The sequence below is a fragment of the Gracilinanus agilis genome, chromosome 1 (genome assembly GCF_016433145.1).
Source record: "Gracilinanus agilis isolate LMUSP501 chromosome 1, AgileGrace, whole genome shotgun sequence".
Lineage (NCBI taxonomy): Eukaryota > Metazoa > Chordata > Mammalia > Didelphimorphia > Didelphidae > Gracilinanus > Gracilinanus agilis.
The window spans coordinates 446,662,893-446,682,556 of NC_058130.1; the positions used below are offsets into that span (position 1 = coordinate 446,662,893).

At 35.9% G+C, this 19,664-nt stretch overlaps 1 protein-coding gene across 1 annotated transcript in view; it reads left to right on the forward strand.

Annotated features, from left to right (window-relative positions):
- Positions 1–19,664, forward strand: part of OTULINL (OTU deubiquitinase with linear linkage specificity like) — a 42,805-nt gene that overhangs the window by 18,185 nt on the left and 4,956 nt on the right. The window contains exons 2-4 of the mRNA XM_044657887.1: positions 18,113–18,272; positions 18,377–18,408; positions 18,524–18,615. Coding sequence (XP_044513822.1) covers positions 18,113–18,272; positions 18,377–18,408; positions 18,524–18,615 — 284 coding nt within the window. The remainder of the gene's footprint in view (positions 1–18,112; positions 18,273–18,376; positions 18,409–18,523; positions 18,616–19,664) is intronic.

The window sequence follows — 19,664 nt, forward strand, 5'->3', positions numbered from 1 at the left end:
TGCTAGTGTTTCTAGTACTATGTTGAATAATAGAGGTGATAATGGGCATCCTTGTTTCACTCCTGATCTTATTGGGAAGGCTTCTAATTTATCCCCATTGCATATAATGCTTGTTGATGGTTTTAGGTATATATTGTTTATTATTTTTAGGAAGGGTCCTTCTATTCCTATACTTTTCAATGTTTTCAATAGGAATGGATGCTGTATTTTGTCAGAGGCTTTTTCAGCATCTATTGAGATAATACATGTGCATCTTAACGAGCTTTGGGTTCCTCACCCCTAGAATATGGAGGTCAGACCGAGGTCCCTTCTGGTTTTAAAATCTGAAAGACTAAATGGAGATAATAGCAAGGGCTTTCAAGCCTGAGAAAGAACTTTTAACATGGAAAAAGCAGAGGCTTCTGAAATAAAAGTTTTCAGACTTTGACAAGTTTAGACTATGACAGATTATCGTAGCTACCAACTTTTTCTTCGTTTCCATAACCCTCTCTGAGTTTTTCCATTTCAGTTGTAAAATACTTTGTTTAGTTTTTTACTTGTACTAATAGTTGTTGATGTGCTATCTTTCCAAGCCCAGAAAAATTGAGAATTGCTTTTTGTCTGTATGTTTCTTATGTCAAACAACTGTAAAGAAATTAGAAATCACCAGCAATGAGCAATGAGCCACACCCACCATTTAGTAAACAAGAGACTTTTATGGTAGTCTGTGACTGAGTTTTAAGACCAATAATAAAGGAATGAGAAAAATTAAGTTTCTCCTTTAAAAGAAAATGGACTAAACTGAATGCTTTTAGGACTATGTTTTCAGTAAAAGGGTAATGGGAAAATCGAACTTATAGGGTTACTTAAAAAAAAATCTGTTCCATGTGTGTCTGTGTATTCTATTCACTGGCTTGACTGTCTTGGTCTTAGTTTAATGTGAGTCGGATAAAACGTGCCTATTCCTGTAGTCAGCTTGCTAATACCTGAAGTAGTTTCGTGATGGAACTTGCTGCTGAAAATCTTACTGGTCATTCTTTCCAAGATAAAAATCTTTTCATTTCAGGGCATAATCACTGGGTGATTGGAATATTCTAAACTCTTTGATATTCTGACTAGGTGACAGAATATGACTCAGTTTAAGTGTATTCCCTAAAGCTTACCTTAATAGTGAGACATGATTTTACATATAATCATTGACATTCTGTACTGCTGACTATGTACCAGGCAGTTTGCTAAGTGTTTTACAATTATTATCTCATTTGAGCCTCACAACAACTTTGGGAGGTAGGCACTATTATTATCCCCATTTTATAGATGAGGAAACTGAAAACAGAAATTAAGTCTCTTGCTCAGAGCCACACAACTAACAAGTGACTGAGGTCAATTGTGAACTCAGATCTTCCTGACTCCAAGTCTAGCACTCTATCCACTGAACTACATATGACTTTAATAATCTGTTAACTAATGGGGAGTCAGAGTCTCAATTCACCTGTCAAACTGTGGTAAAATCTCGTCATCTCTCTGGACTTTTTTTTCCTTTATGTCTAAGGGGTAGCTAGGTGCCAAAGTCACAAGACTCATCTTCCTAAATTCAAATCTGGCTTTAGACACTTAGTAGCTATGTGACCTTGGGCAAGTTACTTAATCCTGTTTGCCTCAGTTTCCAAATCTATAAAATTAGCCTTAAAAAAAAAAAAAAGGAAACCACTCCAGTATCTTTGCCAAGAAAATCCCAAATAGGATTGTGAATAGTTGGACATAACTGAACAACAACCAAAAAATTAAGGAGTTGCACTAGATAGTCTCTAAAATTCTTTCCACTTCTAAATCTTTGAATTTGTAATGCTTTTGTAGCATAAATCCATGAAAGAAAGGAAAATATTTTTATTTTATTATTTTCATGTTTTCCAATTTTTAAAAAGTACTCATTATGAAGATTTCTGAAAGAAAAAAATTCTAATTTCGTTTCAAGGTTTTTAGAAAAGCAGAAAAAGATTCTTAATTTGACCATAATTATACTGCTCTTATTTTCCCTATTTTTAGATAGATAAAGAATATTCAACACATACACTCTAGTCATTGTGTGTTACACATTAGGAATGTAAATATGAGCAAAAAGGCAATCTCTGACCTCAAGAAGCTAATTACATTCTAATGGGAGAAAACAACACATTACTTGGGGATGGAAAAGAAGGTGAGGGGAAGACAGAGGGTACCTAAAGGAGCAAAGATAAAGGGTACCTGCTGGAAAGGAGGCTAAGTCCAGAAAGTCAGTTGTAAGGATGGGGGATGGGACAAAAAGAGCCAGAAGAAGGCTGTTGGTGACAGTTACTGACAGTTGGGACCAGAGGGAGGATTCTGGGTAATTCTCCAGAGGAGGAAGGAGAAGGAGAACTTTGGGTGGAGGACTGAGAGAGGGAGGAGGAGAACATCTCAGCTCCGATCCAGTCCTGAGGGCTTCCTGAGGATCTTTCTTTGGACATTGAAACCCTGATTCCCTGGTCAAAGGCATCCCATCGTTTCCCACACAGCAAGACTTCAAAAAAATGAGTCAGCTAAGTTTTGGGATTCCATTTTGGGAGCGATCTCTTAGGCTCCTTCTCCCATTATCCAACCTTGCTGAGAGACCCTTTCTGGTTTGACTTGAAATTATAGAAAAGGATAGAAACAGGAAATAGAAATAGAAACTGAAGGAGAAGGGGCAAGGGGAGATTCTTAGGAGTGGGAACCCCAAACCACACGACTGAAGGACCCCATAGAAATAGAGAAGAGGGCACCCCAGAATCCCTCTGCCCTTCATCCCTTTCCCCAATCCCTATATTGATATTAATAAAAGACATTTATTAGTCAGATCGTGTTCAGAGTACCTGAGAGATGAGGGGGAGGGGAATCACAGCTTGGTCTGGCTGCCTCCATCTTGAAGCCAGACCATCCAATATGAAGTTGACTGACCTCGGGTGAAGCTTGCCTGAACCCCACCCTCATTCGAATCGGATTAGGGTACCCAATAACTCATCTTATAGAGAAGTCTCGTCCCCAACTTCTGTGGAGCAGCACGACCATCCAGGCCACCCAGTTTCAGGGTGATACCCCTTCAAAGTCTCTAGAGTGTATATTTGGCAGGAGGGAAGAGCTAGAAGAGAGTCTCACCCCATATAGACTCTCTCCCCTCTATCATAACATTGGGTACTGGCTCTTATTATTGTTATACAGTTTAGTGCTAAGTTCTCTCCCAAGTACTTGCAACTTCATGACATAAGAACATTTGCTCCATCTTTTAATAACTTAAATGTGATTTTCTTTAGTTCAGCTATTTGACATTTGTAGTAATATGTACAGTATTTTTTAATTATGTATTTCTAAAATGTTTGTAAAATCTTCAAGAGTTAAGAAATTTGCTTGAGCAAATAACCCAAACTTTTTGTTTCTGTAGCCTCAGGGTCTAAAATGCTTATATCTATTTTAAATTTTTCCTTTTGAGAGTGGGTAGGAGGGATGTAGGTGGGTACAGAGGGTACATTTGCCCTGAGAAATCGATCATTCTTGAACTTCTCTGGCTGAGGAATATTTTGAGAATTTAAGGATGCACTGAAATTAAGGGTACCTCATATTTATGGGTTTAACCTGAATTTCAGGCCCCTTCATCTATCTTTAAAGAAAATGTGATTAGAGAGCCCCCTAGCATCTTGGGGGATATGGAGGCAGGATAACTATCCACACAGGGGATAAGCAGATAAGCTTTGTTGGACCCAGCCCTAGCCTAACTACTCCAGTGCCTCAACTTTAGGATCTCACTTGTATGAAATTAAAAACTTTCTCTAGTTTTACATGTAGAGAAAGTATTCTTAACTTATATGCATGTATGTGTATATGTATATATGCATGTGCATATATGTATATGTGTATACATACATGTATGTGTATATATACATACATATACACACAGATGCATTCATATATATAGTACCTGTGTAACATATGCCATTAGACTGGCTCTCTCCTTTTCTCTGTCAAACAGTTCCACAGTGATATCCTTCATTATTCTTTTGCTTTGGTCATATTGGACATATGCTGATGCCTGTTTGGATCTAACGTTTTTCTCTCAACTCATCCCTTAATCACCCACCACTTTGATTATGCACAGAATGTGGCAGTCCAAAATTCCCAATCTCACACTATCACAAGAAAGATATTTGTATTAAAAAGATGAATCTGAAATGGGCCATACCTTGGAGTCATTAAAAGCAGTGAGCAATTTACCTACTACAATTCTGTTCAATCTCTTCTTCTATCAAGTCTAGACCCAACTTGTTTTTCAACTACAATGCTTGTCCCAAATGTATGCACTAATATTATCACTAAGTGGCCTGACTAGCCAAATGATTTTCTCTCCATCTCTCCCTCCTCCCTCCCTCTCTCTCTGCTTTACTAATAAATCATTATAAAATAATATACAATCTCCAGAGATTTTTAATCATAACATCATCAAGCAAAAACAATTACCTCCAAGATCATACCTAGGGTAAGATGAATAGGACTTTTTTTCCCTAAGCACTCAAATTTAGAAGGCACTGAGAGAATTTCCATGCCTTCAGGCACTTTGAAGCCACTGAGCTAGTTAGCAAAACTAGGAAGCTTCTTCCTCTTACTCAAATGGGCTGCTTTAGCCCACTCTGTTCACCCTTTCCCAAGCTAATTTAGCTGTTCCCACAATTGCTAGGGGTTAGTTATATTTCTAGTTATCCTATATACAAAATAAAAGGGCAAGGTAGGAAAACTATAGCCTAAGGACCAGGTTCAACATGGAGAATGATTGCATCTCTACTATTATATTATTGTGGTCACACTGTCAGCACCATTTTCTCACCTCAAACTACCTAACAAATTGAAATTTTACCATCTATTCTTTATATGTAGGGTTTCCTATCTGTAACCACAAATTCAGAAGGGAGAAGAGGGCTTATTCAAAGGTTCAAGAAAATAAAAAACAATTTAATTTATATGTTTTTGTCATTTTTTCTAAGAGAGACATGATGAAGATTTGATATTTTGACAGGGTTCACACAACTTTACACAATAAGTGTAATAATAATTATTATTAAATGTGTCCATTTTTTTGGAGTTCAGAATATTTCCCCCTACACTCCCCTCCATCCTACCCCCTACCCTGTAAATACAGTTGAAGATTTGGGAACAGTGACTAGCTGGCCATTTATGATTTCAGAGTGGTAAGAATCAATAATACTCTTAGCTCCAACACCCACATTCCTGGATTTTGATAGAAAGTTCTCTCTGATCAGCTTCACCAAATTCAGTGGTAGAGTGGTTAGTCTCTAATCATCCTTTTGCATTGGAGGGCAACAACGTATAGTGGAAAAGAACTGGACTTAAAGTTTGGAAAACTAGATTTTAGTGCCTACTTCTGCTACTTATCTGAGTGATAGCGGACAAGTTACTTTCTGAATCTGTTTTCTCTCTGAAATGAAGGGCTGTGCATAGATGACCCCTCCTATCCTTTCAGCTGTAATTTCTGTGACACATCCCTTAGGAAGCTTCTCTGATTCTTGGCTATTTACCTAGGCAAGGTCAATCAATTAGACTTTATCTTTAATTCTGGATGACTAGACTAAAATCTGATCCAGCAAATTAGCTTACCTTAACTACTAAAGGAATAATTTTCTTTTCAGTTGGGGCCCATATCTTTTTATATTATCTGCTCTTTTGAGAATATACAGCACATGTTAGCATATTAATCATATTAATCACATCAGCCCCCTTATCTTCCTATAAGAGAAAAAAATTACTTAGCCCCTCCATCACTTGTACTTGAACACAAACCTCCCAGTTCCTAGTTTTAGGCTGTCCCCAGACCACAGTAATCTAGACAGGAGTCTGTTACACAGCTCAGGATGTGGCAAATAGCTTACCTACTGCTACCCCTGGGGCCCCTCCACACCTTTTACTCCTTCCTTTCTAACCCTATCTTCTGTTTCTCTGTGCAATGTGCTTTATATGGTTTTATTTCTGCTTCTCTTTTTTGCGTTTCTCTCTCTCCAGTTACATTTCTCTCCCTTTCCTTCCCCATATTTTCCCAAATTCTCATAGAACATTAGAGCTGGATAGAACTTTAGGGACCATAGCTAATCTAACCCTTCATTTCCCACATAAGCAAACTGGGTGAATGTCCTTCTTCTCTACCTCCCTTAACTGAAATACAAAATAGACACATATATAACAATAATTATTATACTTTTTGCATAAAGGTTTATGAATCCTGTTAAAATCTTTATAATTAGAGTAAATTTAACCTTGGTTATGTCTCTATCTCTGGGGGAAAAAAGATACAAATAGTCATATCAATTAAATTGCTTCTTATTTCCTTGAATCTTTGGTTAAGCCCTCTTCTCCCTTCTGGATCTATAGTCATAGATAGGAAAAAGATAACCCATCCCAAAGAAAGAATAGACAGTAACTTTTCAGGTAGTTAGGTCATTTGAGGTGAGAGAATGGTGCTGGCAGAAGCTTTTACCAAGAATGAGAGTGGGTTTGGGACTGAAGTTAAAATGTCTGGAAGACTAAGTAAGGAACATAGCTAATATAGAAGAAGATGGTCTGAAATACTACACAGAATATGTTTGGAGATTTCAAAAGAAAAACTTGGAGATATTAAAGGAGAAACAAAAGAGAGACGGAGAAGTGGGGGTGGAGAGGGGTGAACCAGAATGTGCTTATAAGAATTTTTATAACTACACCCTGAAAAATCACATGACTTCCTGCTTTAAGTGTCATTTTGTTTTGTTTTCATTTTTTTTGGGGGGGTATTTCCTGTTTAATGTTTGATATTCATTTCAGCTTTGATAGAATTTAAAGTATGGAAAAAATGTTTCAAACTGGTTTTGGGACAAATGACCAGCATTGCTTTCTATTTTGATTGAAAGTCTTTTTTTGTTACATTTATTTAAAGTCATAGAGATAGTGTCTCATAGTGGATAGAAAACTGTCCTCATTTGGGAAGACCTGTATTCAAGTCCCACCACTGACTGGCTATGTGACGCTCAGCAAATCATAATAATCTTTCTTTGCCCTGGGCAATTAAGATAGGATTTTAGACCTGGAGTCTATGAACTTGTTCATTTAATGTTTTGATGACTATCTTTCAGTAATATTGATTTCCTTGTAATCCTACATATTTCATTTTATACATTAAATTTTTTTCCTGAGATAACCATCAGACTGCCAGAGGGGTCTATGACACAAAAAGTTATCTGTTTTTGTAGAGAGAGCCCCTCACTGGAAGCTCCCTCTGATAATGAAATCATAGGTCCCTTCAAGAGCAAACATTTCTGTTTTAGACAGTCTTTAGAGTTCTTGTAGATATTTAATAATGAGATTCAAATATTACCTTTATTAGCACCTTTTCAATATTCTGAATAGCAGAGCCTTGCTTTTGGAACATAAAGTCTAAAGGTGTGATGATATTGTAGATGGAGTTCTAGAGTTCAAGTCCAAAGTCCCCAGTTCAAATTCTACCTGAGATTCATACTAATGTGACCCTGGGCAAGTCTCTTAACCTTTTAGAGCCCTCGGTTTACTCTTGATGATCTCTAAGTCTAAATAAATAAAATCTAGAATTTTATATTCATGCATATTATTTCTACCATTTTTAAAACCTGATATCAGGTGTTATTAGCTACCTAACAGACTTTCAGTTTTAAAATAGAAATGCCTAAGCATTGCTCTACATTGAAAAATATGTTTTTATTCAGAATGTAATGAGATCCTGGTATCAAGACAGCATCTTGGGGTGCTTCATGATGGGACTTCTCTGTTTCTGGACAGTCTGAGATGGGATGAATTTGGAAAAGATAATAATCTCTCCCAGAAAAAAACTCCTTTTTAGAGTGGTAGTGAAACTGAGTAGAAAGTTTATGTCATAAGACTTTTATTTGCTATTAGGGACCTCAGGAACATCTCATTTGTGCCATTGCTTTACAAATAGAGACTTGAGGCCCAGAGAAAAGAAATGATTTATCTAAGATATCACATCTATACATCATTTTGTGTTGAACCATTCCTTTATGTTTTGATTTGGAATCATTGCTCTTGGGGTTTATAGAGAATTGTCTATGAGGAAGGGACAGATAATGGTCTCCATACTTAACAGTGAGTATTTCAGGCATACTTTGCAGGGTATCTACATCAGATTCAGCCTTCTTCCAAATGCTATAATTCCATAAAATATCCTCTCCCACTGCAAAGCTCATCCATAAGACCCTTTCTATCTAGCCTGAGTGACTCTTTTGGGTTAAACAACAAAGTTCAAGGAATAAGATTGAGGGATTATCTCCAGAAAGGAACTTTGGCAATCTGGTACAATGTGGGTAGGAGCAGATGACAGTGGAGTGAGAATAGTTTGTGCTTACAAATACTTTGTAATTTTAAAAAATCCTCTAATTTGATCTTTACAACATATATATGAAAGCAGATATGTAAGTATCAGTATCCCCATTTTACAGGTGAGGAAACTGAAACTCAATGGTAAATTATTTGTTCAATTCTTAAGATTAGAGAGTGATCATTGGCAAAGCAGGTTCAAAGTCTGGTGTTCTTACTCCAAGTTTACTTAGGACCATAGGATTTAGAACTGGAAAAGTCTTTGAGATGATTTAATGATGACACCTCTGGGTTAAGATGGCTGCAGAGTAGAACAAGGCGTTTAACTCTCCTCACTACTGACCACCAGCATACTTCCAAAGGACAAAAAAACCAAATCCAGATGAAAGAAGGGACCCCACAATAGGGAGTAGTATTGAATGTATGTGGGATTTGGGCATTTCCATAATATAAGGGGGGGAATAGCTCCCACCAAAACGCGAGCTGATCAACCTTGCCACACCCCACCCACAGTACCAGAGTCAGAGGCTTTGTGCCAGAGTTAGAGCGAGCAGGGAGGCAAAATTAGTTTGTTGGCAGCTAACTGGGACCACCAGGAGCTTGCTCCTGAGAGCAGAAAGACTTGAGACCCCAGGAGGCTAGAGAGTGCAGACCTTGGGCTCGGGAGTGGAGCTGAAAGAGGCAGCAGACAGTGGAAGCAGCTGCTGAGACTCAGGGGAGAACCTCAGGCAGAGGAGCAAGCGTGGGCCAATTTCCAGGCTCTGGGCAGCTAGCTAGGACTACCAGGGGCTTGACCCTGAGAACAGCTAGACCAGAGACCCCAGGAGGCTGGGGAACACAGACCTTGGGTGCAGGAGTGAAGCTGAGAGGGGCTGTGGACAGCAGAGGCCTAGCAGACAGTTGAAGCAAGGAGACTTGCAAAGTAGCCTCAGGCAAAAACTGCTCCTTAGCTCTATACCAGTGATTCCCAAAGTGGGCGCCACCGCCCCCTGGTGGGTACTGCAGCAATCCTGGGGGACAGTGACACAGATGCATTTATCTTTCCTATTAATTGCTATTAAAAAAAAAAAAACCTAATTTCCAGGTGGCTAAGTAATATTTTTTCTGGAAAGGGGGTGGTAGGCCAAAAAAGTTTGGGAACCACTGCTCTATACACAGAGAGCCTGCCTGCCTCACTCAGATTTCTGGCTGAGAAAGAAAAACCAGCATAATGATGACAAGCAAGGCCCAAGAAATAACCACCAAAAAGACCAAGAAAAAAGCTCTAATACTTGATAACTTTTGCACAGAAAAAATCCAGAAAGCAGAGGACAAACAAGTAAAGACATCCAAACCTTCCCAAAAAAATGAAAATTGGTCACAAGCTCTTGAAGAGTTCAAATCTGAGATCATGAGAAAGATGGAAGAGATCTGGCAAGAAAAGTGGGAAATAGTTCAAAAAGAAAACAGTTTAAAAGGCAGAATTTTGCAATTGGAAATTGAGGTTCAGAAATCAAATGAAATGATAAGCAAATTGGGATGATCTAATGACTAAGACTAGATTTTATCTGATATTCTCACTTTATGCATAAGGAAACTCGAGCTCAAAGCAATCAAATGCTTATGGTCATAAAAAAAGTGAGAGAATTAGGACTCAAATTCTGGTCTTTCAAATACAAAGGAGTATCTTTTCCATTAGATCACACTGATGTTTTCTAATTATATTCCACACTTAATCCCAGATCACCCACTGAAATTCAACCTTTTTATTAGTGGCTTGAATGAAGAAATCAATATTTTACTTATTAAATTTACAGATGATACAAAGCTAGGAAATATGGCTAACATATTAAATGATATCATCAAAGCTTGAGATCTCAGCAAGCTATAGCAATTAGCCAAATAATTGATTGATTGAACAGTGAAATTTATACTTTGATACTTTCCTGGATCTAGGAAGGAGTGAAGGAAGAAGGGAAGGAAGGAAGGAAGAAAGGAAGGAAGGAAGGAAGAAAGGAAGGAAGGAAGAGAAGGAAAGAGGGAAGAGAAGGAAAGAGGGAAGAGAAGGAAGGAAGGAAGCAAGCAAGGATGGAGGGAAGGAAGGAACTATTTATTCTTAAGTTTGGAAAGGGTGGTATATTATAATGCTCAAGGGGAGGGGTCAAAATAAAGTAATTATGATAGTATGTCTGTATGCTATAATATTTATGGCAGAGAACTATGGATCCCATTTAAACTCTTCTGTGCTACTAGAGAACTCACATTAATTTTAAAAGGGAGCTATAAGCCCTTCAGGGATATAGGAACTTGACTGGAATAACATTCAGGCTAATGACATCAATAATTAAGAAACCTTTGTTCATTGCTTATAAAGGGAAATGAATGTCTGTGTTTTTTACTTTCAAGTAGAACATAAAAAATAATTTAAGGAAAAATTATCCTCTTTTTTATAAAAGTCATAAAATTAAAAAACTTCAACATAAAACAAATGACATTACAAAATATAATATTGCCATCTTTCTCTAGATTCTGTATAATTGGTATTTAATACTTGTTTTCTAAATTTTTGCATGAGGGTTTTCCATAAATGTGTCAAAGTAGTTCCATACTCTGAGAGAATATATATGCACATAGGCAAAAAGGTATTTTACACCATATATATTTATATTTGTTCAATGAAATTCATGACATTGCAAATATTTGAACACTTATGAGGAAGGGCAAAGATTATATTTATGATATAATCATGGGCATGTTAAAACATAGGCCAATCCAGTGTATTCCCAGATGGTAAATTAAATCTATCCTATGGGATTATCCTGTCATTAAAGACAGCTTGGAATGATAAAAACCTGAGCATGTAGAGCATGTTAATTTTCTTGAAATCTTTATAAATTACAGAAAAGAATAAATGACATAGCAGAATGTAAGAAATTGCTACTGGAATCCCAGCTCTAGAGTTTAGATTCTAAAATGTAATACGTTGTATAATTGCCATCTTTTATTTTAGAAAGGATATATACAATCATAGTGAAAAGCTTTCATAAGTGGCAGTACTTGTGAAAGACAGGGACTCATGAGTGTGCATAGCCAAGCAGTCTGGGTTTCAGAGAGTGAGGAGCAAATTGGTTTTAATGCCAACCACTTTGGCTGCTTCTTTAACTTGCAGCCTTACTACCCACTCAGTCCTATGCCTGCTGGGTCCTTCAATACTTGTTTTCAAATATAGCTTTAAATTAGCTGTGACCAAGGCTTTAAATAATAAAGAGTTAGGCATGGAAATAGCTTCCGACAGTGAAAGGAAACCACATTAGAATTGAAGAGATCTAGGTTTTCTTGTAGGCTTTGCTTAGGCAGAATGATGTAGAGCTGAAATATCAAACATGTAGCATGCATGCACTGACACTCCCAAGGGCAGCTGGAACCAGATTAAAATGTAATTGGAAAATATTTAACAAAGTAAATAAAAATACAATAGAACATAGATTATATTATATTTTTAAAACTAAGTCAATTTGTGGCCTGTGGGGATCCTTATGTATGCTTTAGTGGCCTCTGTTTCTATTTAAGGTTGATACTACTGGTGTAAAGAGTACTTGGAGAAACCTGAATTTTAATCCTGCCTCTGACATGTATTACCTACACCAGGAGTTCTTAACCTAAAGATTATGAATTGGTTTTTTAAAATATTGTGATAAGAGCAGCTAGGTGGAATAGTAGATAGGATGCCAGGCCTGGCATTAGGAGAACCTGGGCTCAAATCTGGCCTTAAACACTTCTTAGCTGTGTGTTGGGCAAGTCACTTAACCCTGTTTGTCTAGCCCTTGACCTTCTGTCTTATAAAAAATAAAAGACAGAAAATGAGGGTTGAAAAATATTGTGATAACCGTACTTCAGTACAATTTATTTACTTTGTATTTTATCTTATGTATAATAATAATCTCTAGCATTTATATGGCACTTTAAAGTTTGAAAAGCACTTTACAAATATCATCTCATTTGATCCTCATAAAGACACTGGAAAATAGGCACTTTTGTTACTGCTATTTTATAGTTGAGGAAGCTGAGTCAGAAAGAGGTCAAAATCACTTTCCCAGTGACATGCAGCTAAGAAGTGTTTTAAGTTAGATTTGAATGTAGGTAAGTCTTGACTCCAAGTCTAATACTTCATCCATGGTACCATCTAGCTATATTTAAAAACATTGTTCTGAGAAGGTTTCACCAGACTGTGAAAGGGGTTCATCACACAAGAAGTCCTGAGCTATGTAAATATATGGAAACTCACTTAACATTCCTCAGGCTTCATTTTCTTTTCTGTAAAATAAGAATAACATTATATCTATAGTCCTTACCTCATTGGACTGTGTAAAGATAAAATCATGTGCAAGAAGTGTTTTGTCAACCATAAAACACTATGTAAATGTCAATTATTGTTACTAATTAGCTGTATAACATTTGTCAAGTCACTTAGGTACCAATTGTCTCATCTGTTAAAGTAGACTGGCTCAACATGATTTCTAAGGCTCCTCCAAGCTCTTAAGTTCTGTACTAGGTTTGCTGACAATCATAATATTGGATGTTTGGAACATAAGAAAAATTAGGAAGAAACATATTTGTTAAATTTGTTGTTCAAATGTTGCTTCTAGTTCACCAATCCTGACAATCATGTGCCTTCCCTTTCCTCTCCCATCTGCTCTGCCAGTGCCATTCAGGTTTGCATTTGGCATGTGAAGTATTTTAGATTTATAGAAATTAAGGAAGAACCATAGAGCTTGCAGAGAAAAATATTTTTGCAAAATAAACCTGTGTATTTTACATTTCAAGTGTTATTTTTAATGGATTTCCAAAGTTTCACTTTATTCACAGCAATGGCAAGCAAATGCCTGACTGTAATTTCTCATCTTCCTAAAGTAATAAATATTAAGTCCCTACATGAAACTGAGCACAATATAAATCAAATAAACTGGCTTTTAAAAGGAAAACATATGGAATGCAGATGAAAGCATATGATTTTTCACTTGTTTATTTGGGATTTTGGTTTTATATGATTATTCACTTAGAAAAATGAACAATATGAAAGTATGTTTTGTATGTTAATACATGTATAAACCAGATCTAATTGCTTGCCAGCTGAGGTGGCAGGAGGGAGGAAGGGAGACAATTTGTGTCATATAACTTTGGAAAATTTATGTAGAAATTTGTTATTACATGTAATTGGTAAAAAAAAGTTTTTAAAGGAAGACATATTGCTGATTTTTAAAAACAAGGACAACAACCATTCACATTTAGATAGCTCTCAATACATGTGTGAGAGGATATCATGAGAATACATACATGAAAACATCATGGGGGATTTTGTGAAATGATGAAAATAAATCTTTGGACTCACAGAATAGTAGAGCTGTCTTTAGGAATCATGTTCTCATTTTATCAATGTGGAAGAAACCCAGAGATGTCAAGGGATTTGCCTAAGGTCACGCAGCAAGTCAGTGATAGAACAGACTAGAACTCAGGTTTTTTGAGGCCCACCCCAGTCTCTGTACCATGTCATTCTCTGAAATAGATATGTTATTCCTATAGCAGTCCCTGATCCGCCTGTCTATTAATCAAATTTTTTTAAAAAGGAAAGAAAGAAAACTGGCATTGTATAACTTTTTGGTGAACCCATGTTCCTTCCTGATTCCTAGTAATCACTAAGTTTCTCCTCCTAAATAATCATGTATTATCATTAATAACTTGCTCTGAGCTTGTCCTAGGGATTAGTCATACTCATTGAGAGGCAGATTTAAGAAATTAATTAAATTGTACATAGAATCCCCTTTAGGATATTAAAATTCCTTTCTCTGACTTTTATTATTTACTCTACAAAGGCTAAAATAACTGTAGCCATATCTTCTACTAGTCTTCAGTTCTGTGGTGGATTTCTTTTTCCCTCTTCTTATAATTCATGTTACTGAACTTTGTTCACTAGGAGAAACTTCAAAGTTATGTTGAGAATTTGAAAAAATTGTTAAAGGAAGAATGCATTCACAACAACAAATGGAAGCAAATCACCAGTCTTGCCATGTGAATTAGAGATACTAATATTTCCCTCAACCAAATCTGTGGTAGCAACTTGTCAGAAGCTCAAGGACTAATTTTAACTCATCTAACTCATATGAGAGCTAACTTCCCCCACTTTGGTCAAAGTTGATAATTTAAAAATAAAAGGGTTGGACTTAGGCATAATTAAATTTTGTTTTGTAGGCATTTATGAGGTTTAACGTGCTTAAAGTGTTCTAATTTTAATCCAAGATTTAGTGTTTGGAGAGATGTCCAGTATTTCTCAGTGGATTCATTAGGCACTTTGACATAATGTATATATGCATGAATGTATCTGAAAGATAACCAAACATAAGAGACAGTACTGCAAGACTGCAAGGCTGCCCTAATTATTTTAATTTATTAGGGACAGAAGGTATTTGTGTAGTTTTGAGAGCAATTAATGAAAGTCAAAAAAGTTTGTAAAATGTATATTATAAAAATCCCAATTTTACTATTTTACCATAACTTTGTATTCAATTTCTATTGTATATGTGATGCCATTTTATGATTTCAATCTTTTAAATAAGTAGAGATAGTTTTCTGTTCTTAGAAAATAGATAGAAGCTAATTGATCCAATTTGCTGCATCTTAAGAGAATAATAGCTAGCATTTATGTAATGCCTTGAGGTTTGCAAAGCTCTGAACATTTGTTATCTCATTTGATCCTCATAATCCTAAGAAAAACACCTGCTGACATCCCAACATCTGTTCTTATACTTTTTAAATAGACCATTTCATCTGACTCTTTTTATTTTGATTATGATAATTCTCTTATTGATAGAATATTTTTTTACACAGGAAAGGCAAGTGAAATCTTATAAATGAGAATTTGTGAAATTATATAATGTTATTCACTGTGAAGTTTTGTAAATATAGTTCATTCAAATGCTTACCAGCATCAGAAGTGGAAACATTTGGAACTGGACAGACACTGTAAAAACTAAGGAAAATGCAACAAGAAATGCCATTTTTCTCTGATTTTTAAAGCTTTCCCTTTCTCCTCTATGCACATGAATAGTTAATGTGGCGTTTAAAAAAGGCAGAATGAAAACCTCATTTGTTCAAACTAATTGGTAGGACCAATTTTTAGAGTTAAAAGAAGTATAGTTTTAGTACCTTTAGTTATACAAAGTAATTGTAGTAATTTATCAAAGTATAGCCTTCAAAATTCTGTGAAGGAATGGATATAATGTATGAGAATATTTTATAATTAGGTAATTAAATGTTATAAGTAAACAAACACTTTTAATGTTTGAAGGGGTGGGGAATCTTCTTATCAAGTTTTAAAACCTCATGGAAATCTTGTTTCTATGCTCATTTTGGTTCAGCCAGCCCTTTCTTGGCCATTAGTATGAAAGTAAACTTCAGCCTGCACAATACCACAAATTCTACATGCCTGGAATCAAAATTAAGGTGGTTTTAACTGTGGTTGTATCGTTTGCTTGTTACTGAAACAGATGGAATAGAGGAAATTATTATGTAACTAACTGGAAGAGAGAGCGGGTCCTTATTCTAAAGGTTTCTTCCTCATTTTGACTTCAGCTACTTCCATGACACCGTTATTTAACATGCCACGTTATGCCTTCTAGCATAATATGGTCTGCATGCAGTAAAAGAATATGCAAAATGTTGTCACTTTATATGCAAACCTCGACACATTTAACATTAATGAGCAGATGCCATCTTTGATTAAACCATAATGCTTTTTTTTAAAGGAAAGAGCAAAGGATTTATGATTATTCTTTTAAAAAAAGAAAATGTATTATAATTTTAGAATTGCAATTTAAAAGTCACGAACTTGGTAAAGTCAAATTCACAGGCATGTGTAGAGTATAATCCAACCAAGTCAGCTTTCAATCCCCAGTCATGGAGAGATAGGCATCAGAGTTTCTGTTTAATATGTTATCAGGGAGAGCATGTGGTATGCAGTTTGTTTGACATTTCTGATGACAGTACCTCCAGTGCCTGAACCACCCTAAGCAGTTTTGAAGCTTATAATCTTGCTGACCTTAAGAATGGCAAAGCAAGGCATGTGCTCCCTAAGGGATCCTGAATGGGTAACTGAAGAAAGGAGGCCACTTAAGAAATAAGCAAGAAAAAAAAAACCCTGCTTTTCCTCAGCTTGGGAATGCAAAGTTGTATTTTATTTGCTTAAATTTTTTTTTTGTACAGCAGCCTATAATATAAGCTATTATTAGTGTTGTTGTTATTAGAGGCTATTTTGCCCCCATAGCATAACCCATCATCCCATTGGAATAAAAGAAAAATAATGCTCTTGTAATAAATAGAGACAAGCAAAAACAAATTCCCATATTAGCCATGTGAAAAGCATATATCTGTGTATACGTGTATGTGTATTTCTCATTCTGCACTGTCTTTTATCCCTTTATCAGGAAGTGACTATCATGTTTTCATCACTGATCCTTTTGGAATCATGGTTGGTTATTATATTAATCAGAGTTCTTGTGAGCAAAGGATATTGAATATGGATGTACTATGGCCAACTTCTTGCTATCTAAGGTCTTGATCATTGGTTCTGCTTTTAAGTGATAAATCAAAACCCATTACACTAGTCTCAAGCAATCATCCCCTGCATGTAATTATATAGGTTGGCTCTTGATTTAGGGTCTGTGGACTTTTCTACCAGGCATGCAAATATAACCAATTTAGGGCAAGTGGATTCTAGACACTTTTGAACACATCCTAAGTATCCTGACTGATAAGGATAAACACTTGGGTGGATAGAATTCCTTTGGTGAAAGGGGCCATACTTAATGGACTCATTAAATCATAATAGCTATTTCTGTCTGCATGTTTCCCTCCCACGTCTAGGGAAAGGAACCCAGTCTAATCAGATGCATCCACTGTTGTTATTAAATTGCGTATTGGCTAAAGAATTTGAACTTTCCAGGGCTTAGTGTTTTATCTCTTATTTCTCATGTCATGAATTTTATTTCTTTTTCTTAAACATGCCCCTAATTTATAAGGCAATTCACAGACCAATATTACTATTCTTCTTTCTAACTTGGGCTTAGTATGGAGAAACTATCTACATGTTAGCTGTTGGTGCTTTCTTAAATATTTTAAAGGTGTCCACAAAGTGACCTTTGTCAGTTTAAATACATGCAAGGAAATTACTACAAATGGCAAAATAGCAGAAGTGTTTCCTTTGTAAATTGGACTGTGATATCTGCTGAATACACGAGACTTTAAGAACCCATAGTGTATATAACAGATACATTTTTTCAAGAATTCTGAATATCTTTAAGAATCTTAAGAATTTAAGAATAATTTAAGAATTAAAAATCCAGACAGCTAGATGGCTCAGTAGATAAAGAACCAGGCCAGGAGATGGGAGGCCCTGGGTTAAAATCTGGCCTGATACTTCCTAGTTGTGTAACCTCGGACAAGTCATTTAACTCCCATTGCCAGCCCTTAACACTCTGTGTTGGGACCAATGCCTAGTATTAATTCTAAGAAGATAAGAGTTTAAAATTTTTTCTAACTTTTTTAATTAAAAAACTTTTTTAGTGTTTAGTGATTATTATACTAGGTAAGAGAAGTTAATACAATTGATACCTTTTTAAAAAATTGAATACATAAAAACTAAAGAACATGTTGTACTTATCTATCCATCCATTCATCCATCCATCTGTCTATTTTTTAATTGCAGGAAACCACAAAATTCAACCCTGGACAGCAGTGACAAATCAAGCTTTAGATGTTGCATGGAGAACTGTAAAAGGACCAGTGAGGCTGGGCATATCGTTTCTTGCTGCCACCCTCTGCTACTTCAGAAGCCTGTATTTATATTTAGGACATCGCTTAAAATGGTACGTTCTTTTGCCACTTCTGCCATTTTTAAAATGCCTCTTTTTGAACTAAATACTTTTTTATAAATCACCATTTGACATTACTATCTTTTTTAACATTTCAGGTGGAGTGGATACCTGCAGAGAAAATTCAAAAGTAAATATTCTCCTTTTGCTCTTTATTATTCCTGACATGGAAGGGAGGTATGAGGAAGGAAGCTGAGGGAAAAAGAAAAAGGAAATTAACAGCTTTTATGTTCAATTTGGTCTAGAGAACCTCAGTGTGGAGGCAGAAGTTGATCTCCTTGGTTATTGTGCAAGAGAATGGAAAGGAGAAACAAGTCGAGCCAAGCTGATGAGGAAGGTATTGCTATTTTTAAAAGCAGGGAAAAAGAAAATTAACATTTAATGTTAAGCCCAATTATTTCCAAGGGGTACATGCAAGTAATTGCTGTTTTGTTCATTAAAATTCCATGAGTATTACTCCGTCAATCTAAACCCAACACATTCTACTTATTTTTGTTGCTGCTAAAAAGAACCTAATTAAACTAGGTTTCATAATTTAAGAAATTCCAGTGTTACAGCTCTTTTCCAAATTCATTATAATTTGGTGAACCTTTTTAAAGCACTTACTAGGTGCTGGGGCCATTGAGCCAAAACAAAACCTGCCCTCTAGGCGATTGTATTCTACTAGAGAGTAATACTATGTATGAACAGAGAAATACATAAAAAGTAATTTCAGAAGGGAGAAGGAGTTAGAAGTGATCCACCAATCTGTACTTGAAAGAAATCTGGGATTTTATAAGGTGTGCATGAGCAGGAAGTGCATTTTAGGCCTAGAGACCAGCTGAGCAAAGGTAGAAAGGAAAGTCAGAAGATGGAGTCTTGTTATAAAGAGAGAGATTAACATTAAATATTTATGTGACCTCCTCCCTTACTCCAATAGACCATAAGGTTCTTGCAGAGAGATTCCATCATTTTTATCTTTGTATCTTCAACTTTTAGTACATGAACCTATCAGGCACTGAACCAATTTTTATTTAATCTAATTTAATTTCTGATCCCCAAAATGGGCCCTTTTCAGTTTTACTTAGGTGCTGAAGAATATGTATGTAATCCCTAATACAAAGTCATTGCAAAGAAGGAATCAGCTTCTGGGGTTTTGTGAGGCAAATTTCTTGTAATTTCTAAAAATAAGACAAGAAAAAAAAGGCTTTTTGTCTTCAATCATTTAGAAAGTAAATTCTTTTGGTCTTTGATATATTTGAAATATATAATGTATAGTGAAAATCATATGTCTTTGGGAGGGGAAATTGAGTTAATGAGGAATAAATGTTCAAAGTGGGTAGCATATCCCAGAACAGATAAAAAAATATATAAGAGAATGAAGTGTTTGGGTATTTGGGCTAAAAA